At 42.1% G+C, this 11,759-nt stretch overlaps 1 protein-coding gene across 1 annotated transcript; it reads right to left on the reverse strand.

The window, feature by feature from the left end:
• Positions 1 to 492: 492 nt before the first annotated feature.
• Positions 493 to 10,612, reverse strand: LOC135971765 (transmembrane and coiled-coil domain-containing protein 5B-like). The gene is made up of 7 exons (XM_065547706.2): positions 10,558 to 10,612; positions 9,841 to 9,909; positions 8,281 to 8,337; positions 7,728 to 7,787; positions 7,111 to 7,175; positions 2,277 to 2,320; positions 493 to 1,113 (listed from the first exon to the last, which is right to left on the reverse strand). Exons 2-7 carry the CDS (start codon positions 9,844 to 9,846, stop codon positions 1,082 to 1,084), a joined length of 264 nt encoding a protein of 87 aa, XP_065403778.1. The 5' UTR covers positions 9,847 to 9,909; positions 10,558 to 10,612; the 3' UTR covers positions 493 to 1,081.
• Positions 10,613 to 11,759: the final 1,147 nt, after the last annotated feature.

Genomic DNA, 11,759 nt, shown 5'->3' on the forward strand with positions numbered 1-11,759 from the left:
AGGGGTCAGAGGCAGCTGTATGGGAGTGAGGACATTTGAACTGGGATTGAAGGATAGGTAGGTACAAATTTGTGTTTGGCTGTATCTCAAGCACTTTCTGGTTTTATACACTGCTTTTAATTGCACTTGAATTTTAGGATAATTTTCTTCTCATTTATGAATGAGTAACCACCTGTTTATATGAAATAGGTCAGTTTTTTTCCCACATCTTAATCTTGTAAGACATAGCATAATATAAAATAAAATAAGCTTGTAGGGGAGATAATGTGTTGTTAAAACAGGAGAAGGGGAAATCTTTGTATCCACCCCAGTGGTTCCTAAATTGAGTGCCCTTATGTACATCCCAAAGAGACTGGAGAATCTAACAAATGAACACATTATTATTATTATTATTATTATTGAGACATCTCACTCTGTCACCCAGGTTGGAGTGCAGTGGCGCGATCTCGGCTCACTGCAACCTCCGCCTCCCCATTTCAAGCAATTCTCCCGCCTCAGCCTCCCAAGTAGCTGGGATTACAGGCGTGTGTCACCACGCCCGGGTAAGTATATGATTGTTTAAATTTTTAAAAATACAGAGCAGAGAATGGAAGTCCTGAGGGGAGTTTTTATTATCTCGCCTTAAGTGCAGCTTTTCTCAACAGCCAAGGGTGGAACCTGCGAATACCTAGTGAGGGGTCCCAGGACTCACAGACTAAATTCACAGACCAACACTGTGGACTCTCGTCAAACATATTTATTTGAAAGAGACACATTCCAGAGGGAAAGCAGGGAAAGAACAAAATGAAAACTCAGATGTCAAGTAGCGGCTCTGAGTCAAAGGCTTCCACATCCTTCCTGGCCATCCCCAACATGGGGCCACAGCCATGGCCCCTCCACTCAGGTGTGGGGTGATGCCCCCAGGTCACCCCAGACTAGTGTGGTAGCGCTTCTTCCACTGCTAGAGTGAGGAAGGGACATGAGACCTTCCTCAGCCTCTCCAAGGTGCCCCTGCTCAGCACCAGGGGCAGGACATCCACGAAAAGATCTGGGTTTATGTACTGCAGATGGAAAACCACATAAGCCAGCAACCTAATGAAGACTAGGGCCATGAAGGTGAGATACTGGAAATGCCTGCAAAGAGATGTTCATTATTTGCATGAGAAAAAAGACAGCCTGAGGTCAAGCAGTGAAAGGCAAACCTCACAGTCATAAATGGCTGGTGAATTGCTTTCTTCAGGCAAAGTTGATAAGGGAAAGTAGGGAATGGGGACACAGGGTAAGAGTAGGGAAGAGGCAAATACAGAAAAAGAGTGATGTCATGGTTAGAAATTGAATACAACCCTCCTGGCATTCAGTCCTCCAACAGCATAGTCCTCCTGACATTTTGTAGCTCTAACTTTTCTACGTAGAAAAGTTAGAGGTACGAAAGAAGACTTGCCAGGTACTGTGTACAGGACAGGCCTTTCTAGGATTATCAGAAAATGTTTAGGACCATCACTTGTGAGCCTTGTGTCCAGTGGTTCTTTTCAGGTCCTCTATAATGGGCAGTTTTAGAATTTGAAATAAGATTTAGCCATCGATGACATTAACATCCAGGAAAAATGATGAGGATTAGCTTTTTCTAAACAGGTGCTAAAACAAACCAATAAAAGGGCTTTCTCTCTCTCTCTCTCTCTCTGTCTGTCTGTGTGTGTGTGTGTGTGTGTGTGTGTGCTTTCTTGTGTGCACTCAAGAAAATCCTACTCTGGCAACAGGTCTAAGACTTTCAACTATTTTGAAATATCGTAAATAGAGGCTTTTTATTAAAGTGCCACTTGAAGCTCTTCAGGGTCAATCTTCTTATTTCAAAAACTAAAAAACCAAAGGCACAGAGAGTTCAAGAATCTTTTTCTAAAATTTCTAAGCCTGAAGATAACTAAGAAAATTAATGCATCCTAAACTTTCTTCCCAACAAGGAATATCACAGAAGAAATCAAGTGCAGGACTTGAAAAATGGAAAGGGGCTATACCTAGGATCATAAGAATGAAAATTAAAAGTTAAATGCAACCTACATCTTTATCCCAAATTTCTCGGAAAGAGCCACACATTTCTCCAGCTATTTATAACTGTTGTTTAACTTTGGTGTTATAATTCTGCACTGAGAAAAGTAAGAATGGTTGGGAGAAATTTGGGGCTGCCTTGTGTATTCTGATCACTGGATGATGTGTTTATCCTTGTTCTTTTGGCCCTCATCAGGTAATGCACAGAGTGAAATGTGGTCTAGGCTAGGTAAAAGCAAGATTCTTCCACTTACTTGTACCAACAGATTCTCTCCTGTTTCTTAATGGTGGTCTTCTCCTGTGGGAAGCAATGAGAAATCACAGCTATGGCTTTTCATGTGTTCACAGGGAGGCAGAAGAGCAGAGGCCCTGGAGTCAGGATGCCTGGGTTTGAATTCTGGCTCTGCCACCTCCTAGCTTCCGTGGTGTGGAGTAGGCACTAAACCTCATTATTTCCTAATTATAGGATTATTAAAAAGAAGGGAAAGAGAGGGAGGACCTAGGAGAGGGAGGGGATAGAGGAAAACCCAGGTTTGGAATAGGAAAAACTTGCCATGTTTCTTTGGGTAGTGTCCACCAAAATTGACCCAGGTTTCACTATTTGAGAGGAGTCATTCTGGGCTTTGGATCTGGGTAAGAGATCAGAGCCAAGAATTAGGTAACGTAATCTGAGAGGCTGATGAAAGGTGCTTTCCTAAGTTACGTGACATCCTAGACTCCTGGTAACATTCACAACGCTCAACATTTAAAATCCATAATTGCTCAACTTATAAAGAACCAGGAAGATGTGATTCATTCTTAAAAGAAAGACAATCAATGAAAACTAAGCTGGCTATAACCCTGACGTTGGATTCCAACTGCAGTTTGTGTCTTGGTGGAAGCTCAATGTCAGTTCTGGTCTTATGTCCTGAGTTGGGCTGCTCACACATTGTCCTGAGCATGCATGGTTGGAAAGTCCAGTCAGAGATTCAGGTACAGTTTAGACACAGATTTAGGAACTCCCCATGTCTGACTCTCTACTTTTTCCCCAGGATCTTTGGCTGCCTCAGACTCTCTATTCTCTATTTTGTTACTCCAAAAAGACTATAGGTTTTCTCTGCTGGTGCATCTTACACACCCAGTTTGGTCTTTCTTCAGGCTAGAAGCTATAGTAATGGGGAAATAATGCCCATGATTCTCTTTTTCCAAGTGCCAGATCCCTTCCAGAATCTGCTTGCTTTTATTCACTCGCCAATACCTTCTGTTCATTGTTCATTTGTTTTGCTGTCCTAAGTTTCACTTTCTGCAATAGGATTGAGTCCATTAATGGAAATGCCTATAAATAATACCAGCAAATAATGCCTGCAAATGCTTGCAAATAATTCAATAAAGCAAAAAAAAAAAAAAAAAAAAAAAAAGAAATAAAAAGTTAAAGACTGAAAAGGAAAAAATACAATTGTTATTATTTATAGTTGAGAAGCTAAAAGAAATTTTTAGAATAAGTGAATTTAGCAAGATTAGTGATACAAGTTCAATATATAGAAACCAATTGTATTTCTATGCACTAACAGTAATCAAAAAATCAAGGATGGGCATGTTGGCTTACACCTGTACTCCTAGCACTTCGGGAGGGAGGCCAAGGCAGGAGGATCGCTTAAGTCTAGGAGTTTGAGACCAGCCTGGGCAACATAGTGGGGCCCTGTCTCTATTTTATTTTATTTTATTATTTTATTTATATTTTTTGAGATGGAGTCTCGCTCTGTCATCCAGGCTGGAGTGCAGTGGCATAATCTCGGCTCACTGCAACCTCCGCCTCCTGGGTTCAAGCAATTCTCCTGCCTAAGCTTCCTGAGTAGCTGGGACTACAGGCATGTGCCACCACACTTGGCTACTTTTTGTTTTGTTTTGTTTTGTGTTTTTAGTAGAGACAGGGTTTCACCATGTTAGTCAGGCTGGTCTCGAACTCCTGACCTGCCTCAGCTTCCCAAAGAGCTGGGATTACAGGCAGAGCCACCACAACCAGCCACCGTCTCTATTTTTTAAAAAAAAAAAATTAATAAAGAAAGAAAATTAAATTAACACAGCATTCACAGTAGCATTAAAAATATTAAATACCTAGGAATAAATCTGATGGTAAGTGTATAAGAACACCACACAGAAAACTATAAAACATTATTGTGAGAAATTAAAGATCTAAATAAATAGAGGGATAAAGATGTCATGGTGTGTGAAGCTATTGTTTATTGTAGTCCTGAGTAGCTAGGACTATAGGCACACACAACCATGACCAGCTAATTTGTTTTATTTTTTAGAGATAGTGTCTTGCTATGTTGCCCAGGCTGGTCTCCATCTCCTGGCCTCAGGAGAACCTCCCCTCCTAGCCTCCCAAAACACTGGCATTACAAGCACAAGCCACAGCACCTGGCCCTGGAAAACTATTGTTTAGATACTAATTATCCTCTCACTTTATCTATAGATTCTATGTAACTCCAATCAACATCTCAGCAAGGTTTTTTGTTTTGGTTTTGGTAGAAGTTGAAAAACCAATTTTAAAATTTATATAGAAATTCAAAGGGCCAAGAAAGCCAAGATAATCATGCAGAATTTAAGCTACCATATCAATACTAATTATAAAGCTGCAGTAATTAGTGTAGTTTTGGCACAAGGATAGAAACAGCAACCAATTGTGCAGAATAAAGCATTCAGAAACACTCATACATATATGGTCACCAGACATAAAATAAGACACTACTGCAAATGCATAATCTCTTCAATAAATGGTGCTGGACCAATTGGATATCCATATAGAAAAAAAAAACCCACAAATTTTAATCTCTACCTCACACCACAGAAAAGAAAATAAATTCCAAAAGAACATAAACCTGAGTAAAAGGTAAATGATAAAAAATTCTAGGGGAAACCATAGAGAGTAGTTGTATGACCTCAAAAAGGCAGAAAGCAGAAAGAATGGATTGACACATTTCACAGATTAGATTGTTTTCTAAATTAATAACTATTGTTTATCCAAAATGTCATTAAGAAAGTAAAAAAGGAAAGCCACAGAATAGACTATAATACATACATTTGACAAAGGATCTTATGAAAAAAATAAGGAACTCCTACAGATCAATTAGAAAAAGACTAACAATCTCACAGACGCAGGCAAAAGACATATCACGAAGAGGACATTCAAATTTCCAAACTGTGTGAAAAGCTATAAAACATCATCATTAATCAGCAATAAAATGCACATAAAATATCATTATTATTCAGTAATAAAATGTTTTAAAAATCAAAATTGTACATCACTACACCCTCCTGCCAGAATAGCTAAAATCATAAAGGCTGTAAATACTGAGTGAAAGTAAGGATGAGGAATAACTAGAACTCTTGTACATTTTTTATGGGAGGGGATGTTGGTACAGGCACTTTGGAAAATTGTTCAGCTTATCTAGTAAACCAAAGATGTATATACCCTATGACCTAGAAATTCTATTCCTTGGTATATAACCCAAGAAAAATGAGAGGATACATCCATCAAAAGACATGCACAAGAATGCTTGTAGCAGCATTATTATAAATCTCCAAACTGGAAATAAGCAACATGTTCCTTAACAGTAGAATAGATAAATTGTGCCGTATTTCTATATGTTACATAGAATATAACAGCCATGAAAAAGAACAAATCATGCAGCCTTGTGAGTGAGTCTCAGTGAAAGCTAGACACAATCAAGAACATAATAAATTTACACAAAGTTCAAGAATGCTTTAAAAAGAAAGAGATAGAAGTCAGGCGAATGGTTGCTTTTCCAGGAGTATTGACTGGGAGGAGGGAACAGGGAGACTTTTCGGGAACTCAAAATGCTCCATAGCTTGATCTCAGTGGTGGTCTCACGTATAAAAATTCACCAAACTATATAAAATTTGTGCACTTTATGTATATTATATAATGCAATTGAAAAGTATAAATAATCAAAAGGAAAGTGTGACAAGTCCTGAGACATACAGTCTATGGAAAGAAAGTATAAAAGGGCATCACTGGGGCCTCTGGTCAGTCTGGTGGACCTACTACATCCTGGGAAAGGGGACAGTACACACACATAAAGGAATATTTCTTGGCCCCTAGTCCTCTTTTTACTACGTTTCTTACTCTCTGAACATAGCTGCAGATAATATTCAGGAATGGCATGCAACTGAGGACATGTGAAAAGAACATTAGGGCTGGGCGTGGTGGCTCATGCCTGTAATCCCAGCACTTTGGGAGTCTGAGGCAGGTGCATCACCTGGGATCAGGGGTTCGAGACCAGCCTGGCTAACATGGTGAAATGCTGTTTCTGCTAAAAACACAAAAATTAGTTGGGCACGGTGGCACATGCCTGTAATCCCAGCTATTTGGGAGGCTGAGGCAGGGGAATCATTTGAACCTGGGAGGCGGAGGTGCGGTTAACTGAGTTCCCACCGTTGCACTCCAGCCTGGGCGACAAGCGTGAAACTCTGTCTCAAACAAACAACAACAGCAACAACAACAATAATAACAAAAAAAAAAAAAAAAAAGAGAGAGAGAGCGAGAAGAACATTAAAAAGATACTTTTTTTTTTTGACAGAAAGTCTCACTCTGTTGCCCAGGCTGGAGTGCAGTGGCACGATCTCAGTTCACTGCAACCTCCACCTCCCGAGTTCAAGGGATTCTCATGCCTCAGCCTCCCGAGTAGCTAGGATTACAGGTGGCCACCACCAGGCCTGGCTAATTTTTGTATTTTTTTAGTAGAGACGGGGTTTCACCATGTGGTCAGGATGGTCTCCATCTCCTGACCTCAGGTGATCCACCCGCGTCGGCCTCTCAAAGTGCTGGGATTACAGGCATAAGCCACCGCACCTGGCCAAAAAGAGACTTTTAAAACACCAATTGCTGAGGAAGGCAAGAGGAAAGCCTGAATGCTGGTGGTTTTCCAGTCTGAACCATGGAGCGGAGGCTGAAAGAGATGACTTGTTGGAGGCCGTTTACACAGTGACACACGCTGTGCTGAGAAGCACCCCTCCCTTCAAAGACCACCCGGACTGCCGGACTGCCACTGCAGTCCATCAGGGAGGCCATTTTTCTGAACTTACATTTCTTTCTCAAGAAGCAGCGTCTCCTTTTCCTCTTTCATCTTCCTCAGAACTTCCTGGTATTTCTTTCCATGAAGTTAAAAAAAAAAAGTCATAAATGGAAAATGTCCATATTTCATCATGATGTCATTAATAAAAGCATTCTGCTAATTATTTTCCAAACGGTGTACTCATCAGTATGCACACACCAGTGGGGGAGGGGTTCTAATAAAAAATTCAAAGATATTAGTAACCAGAATGGATGTATATGAACAAAAAGAGCTCCCTCCCATTCAGGTCCCTGCTTGTATTCAAATCCCAATTCTGACATTTACTAGCTGTGTTCCCCATTACTAGCTGCATTCTAACGTCCTGAAACCTCATTATCCCCTTGATCATAACTGTCATGCTCATAGAATTATTGAACAAATTGATTGAGAAAAATACTATATATATGTTGAGTACTTAGCACAGTACTTGGCACAAAGTAAATCCTTAACAAACATCCGTCGTCTTGTTGCTGTTGTATATAGAGCATTTCTCCTAGTGACACATTCTAGCCTAACGAAAAACCAAGGAACCCATGGCCTTGGAGACATTCTGCCTCTACTCGGACTTCTCCTCCAGACGGGTTGTACCTTTATGTAGTAGACCTGGTCCTTACAGAGCTCAGACACAGATTGGTAGTCATGCTCTATCTAAAAAGAAAGAAAATTAACAAACCCCATGAGTCAAATCAGAGCCAAACCCAGCCTCCTGCCTGGGGCCCTACCTGGTGCACTGGCACTTGGCTGGTTACCTAGCAACTCCTGACTTGAAGGAAACAACAATCACATCACAAAGAGGTGATCTCATCGTTAGGCACAGGGTCTGATTTTAAGCAAAGGAAATATTTTGCCCAAGTTGTCATATGCCTGTCGGGTGATATACCAGGGGATGTGGCAAGGCACTTTGGTTTGGAATTCGACAATGGTATTTGACATAGAGGTGTAAGAAATGGTAAAAGCAGGTTTTTAATAGAAGTTTTCTTTCCCTTCAGCTGCAGAAGAATGCATAAGAATCAGAAATTCATTTGCAAGATGTTTTTTTACCTCCCCCTCCCATGCCTCAACAGATCTGTTTCTAAGACCCTTGGGATTCTCTCCCATTCTATCCCAGACAGACCCTCAATGGAAGAGACACTGCCTCTACCTTGGCCAGCTCCTCCTCTTGCTTTGCACAGGACTCTGTTGACTTCTGTAGTCTTGCCTGTGGAAGACAATGAGTGACAGCAGAAGGTTACTACTAGCATTCTTTTATGGAAGGGAAGTGGGTAATTATCACCATCTCCAGACCAGCAGAGAGCAAGATACTAATGGCTATCATATGTTGAAGACATCTGATAGCAATTTAGGATGGGCACTTTTTATTATCCATCCCCCCACCATTTTACAGATAAAGAAACAAAGGTGCAGAGAAGTTAAGTATGCAACTTGTTTAAAAGTTGCAGAGTGGCAGAGCTGACATTTATCCCTCAGTAGGCCAGTGCCCCATTCAGTGAGCCCAGCCATCCTCCTTCCTCCAGGCCTACTGACCAAAAGCTCACAAGCCTCTTCCTCCCACTCATATTTCATAGGGTGTCCTGGCATGTCCTCCGAATCACACAGGAAATAAAAGAGAAACCTGGGCCAGGCGTGGTGGCTCATGCCTGTAATCCCAGCACTTTGGGAGACCGAGGCAGGCAGATTCCTTGAGGTCAGGAGTTTGAGACCACCCTGGCCAACGTGGCAAAACCCCATCTCTACTGAAAATACAAAAATTAGCCAGGTATCGTGGCGTACACCTGTAGCCCCAGCCGCTCAGGAGGCTGAGGCAGGAGAATTGCTTTAACTCCTGGGAAGCAGAGGTTGCAGTGAGCTGAGATCTTGCCACTGCACTCCAGCCTGGATGACAAGAGTGAGACTCCATCTCAAAAAAAAAAAAAAAAAAAAGAAGAAGAAGAAGAAGAGAGAGAGAGACAGAGAAACCTGGCTTCTCTTTTTCTGAGAAATGCATAAGACAGTGGGGCTTTTGTACAGTGGGCTCAGTTAAATTGCCACAGTCACCACATACATATGCAGAGAGCTTCCTAATAGGGGTTTTCCCCACTATTGGGTGTCCAGTGTAGTCATTCATTCAACATATATTTATTGGGCGTCTACTATGTGCCAGGCACATAGTTCTAGGCCCCGGGGAAACAAATGAACAACGTAGACAACAATTGATGTTCTCCATGGACTTATCTTCTAGCAGAGGAAAAAGATAATAAAATAAATTAAAAATGAAAAAACAAAAAAACAACTTCTTGGGCCTTTGAGCCATGGGTTGGAAAATCAGAAGATCACGACACATCCCTGTATGATTATGGGAGTCAATATTTTCTTCCTATTGAATATCTTATTTGTGTGTCCTTACTTAAGTAATAAACTTCCGGAGGGCAGGTCCCAGTGGACATTCAGAACTTGTGTTTTATTGACTGGTGGAAGATGGGGACTCTGGAGCAGTTCCCTCCACTCTGATCCACTGCAGTCATCTCTGCTCCTAGTGTGACTAGTGATGTCATGAATGCCCCACAGGCCATGGGATTACATACATGGAATAAAGGACACTGACTCATCTCTGATAAGTGCACAAACATAACCAGTACGCCCTAGGGGAGTCCTTGAGAGCAATTTCTCACAGGACCGAGAATTGACACATCTCCCAGAAAATCTGTTTGTTTTTTCTACTCACCCTCATTTCCTCCAGGATCTGCTTTGTGGCTTCTTCTTCAAGGTCAATATTTGTAAATAGCTCTGAAATCTAAAATAGCATTCCAAAAATCATGAACTAAGTGTGGCACACAGACATGAAAATCTGGGACAGTGGCAGAGTAGGGGTCCCAGGCTACAGACGGTGGTTACTAATTCGGGCCCTGGATCGAAGCTTGGCAGAAAAGCATCTCCTTCTCCCTGTGCAGGCTGCCTGACTCCATGCGGGCTGGACAGAGTTGTCTGTTCCCATCGCCCGTGGAAGCAAGGGCACCGCGAGGAGGAGAGGACAGTGAGACAGGGAAGGGAGAAGGGGGCAGAGTGGTGGGGGGAGGGATCAGTCTTTCTCCCTGTACCGCCCTTTAGCCCTCTCACCACAGTCTGTAATGCCCAGAGAACACTTGGCAGCAGCAGTGTGGAGGGAGCATGCCACCCTCGCCATTTGCCCCCTCTTCTCCAGTCTCTGTGATTAGAGAGTTCTGGAAGATAACTCTTATTGCGATTCCTAAGAAATGAGGCTTGTTTCCAGGGTGGGCTTTGCTGTGTGGAGAACAGCCTTTCCGTTAACTTTTATGTACATATTTTCTCATTCTGAATGTGCCTAGCACCCCTCCTGCACGCCACCCACCAGCCTTTCTCTTGTGAAGACACAATGTTCTTAGGGTCTCTGGGTCCCTAAAAAACCCAGGGCTCCCCTTACCTTTTTCTGAAGCTCCACCACATTCCTGCTGAGGATTGCATTACTTTTTTCCTGTGGGGAAAAAGGAAGTCAAGGGAAGGAAGTTGCTCTGCTGTCATCTCTCCCCCTTCACCAGGTCACTGAAATAGTATCTGGGGATTAGTCTATCAAGTCGGAAAAGTGCACTCTGGCTCACACAGCAGATCTGGGAAGAAAGCCTCTTCGGCACCCATACCCAGTGCTTCATTCCCAGAACACTCTCTTAAACAGCCATGATTTTAGACACAGAAGAATTGAACATGGGATGACTTCCTGGGAAAGAGAGCAGCAGAATGCAAACAAGTTGCATCCAATGGTCCTTTTCTAGACGCCCCCTTACCAGCTTTGCTGTCTCCAATTCCAGCTCCCTCAGGGATTCCTCCTGAGCATCTATGATATAGTTCAACTCCTCCTCCTCTTTGACTTGTTCTAGTGACAAGGCCAGCTCTCTTTCCAGACTGAAAAATATAAAGTCACCCAGGTGTGGATCAGCCCCTAAGGAAGCTGCCAGGGCCCCAGTTTGAGAAACTACTTCCAAAGTCTCAGGAAGCCAGAGTAACTACCAAATGCAATGGCAATAAAATGTCAACCTAATGTGAACACTTAATGCAAAAATCTATCCATGAAGTATTTTGAGGGCACTGTGGTTCATACTTCAGGATCTAAATAACACACCAAGATTCACCATCAAATAAGTGAAACTTCCTTCCACCTTCTGTATCCCAAGGGACCTGCGGGGGAGGAGAGGCCCTTCCCCCGCCAACTGCAAAGCCTTACCTTGGAATAGTTTCTTCTTTCTCTTTAATCTTTCTAAGGAGAACCTGATTCTCCATATCCAGTTTCTGCAGGTCCTTTTCAAGGTCTGAATTCAGGCAGTCAAGGTTCTGTTTTACGGCTTCTAAGGATGGTAATTCCATCATCTGGTACCTACAGAAAATCATCTTTATCACCAACCTCAGGACAGGAAAGCATAGGAGCCCTAAGAAGACGCTCCCCTATAATTTCATTTATTCTCTTATCTTCTGTTGTTAATAGGCCCAACCAGCCTTATTTTGTTTTCCATGATAAATTGATTTCTACACTGTTTTGCATAAAGTAAATTCCTGGAGTGGAACCACATTTTAATTTGAAATACTGTAAGTGGCACCCACTAAAACAAATCTTTTATGAAGCAAAAGAAATAT

Source organism: Macaca fascicularis, chromosome 7 (assembly GCF_037993035.2).
Source record: "Macaca fascicularis isolate 582-1 chromosome 7, T2T-MFA8v1.1".
Taxonomy (NCBI): Eukaryota; Metazoa; Chordata; class Mammalia; order Primates; family Cercopithecidae; genus Macaca; species Macaca fascicularis.

What these genes read in the sequence shown, in the direction of transcription:
- LOC135971765 (XM_065547706.2), bottom strand. An exon ending in CTGCTTCTTGAGAAAGAAAT is followed by an intron (nt 2,321 to 7,110) that starts GTAAGTTCAGAA and finishes TGCTTCCCACAG; the next exon opens with GAGAAGACCACCATTAAGAA. An exon ending in GAGAGAATCTGTTGGTACAA is followed by an intron (nt 1,114 to 2,276) that starts GTAAGTGGAAGA and finishes ATCTCTTTGCAG; the next exon opens with GCATTTCCAGTATCTCACCT.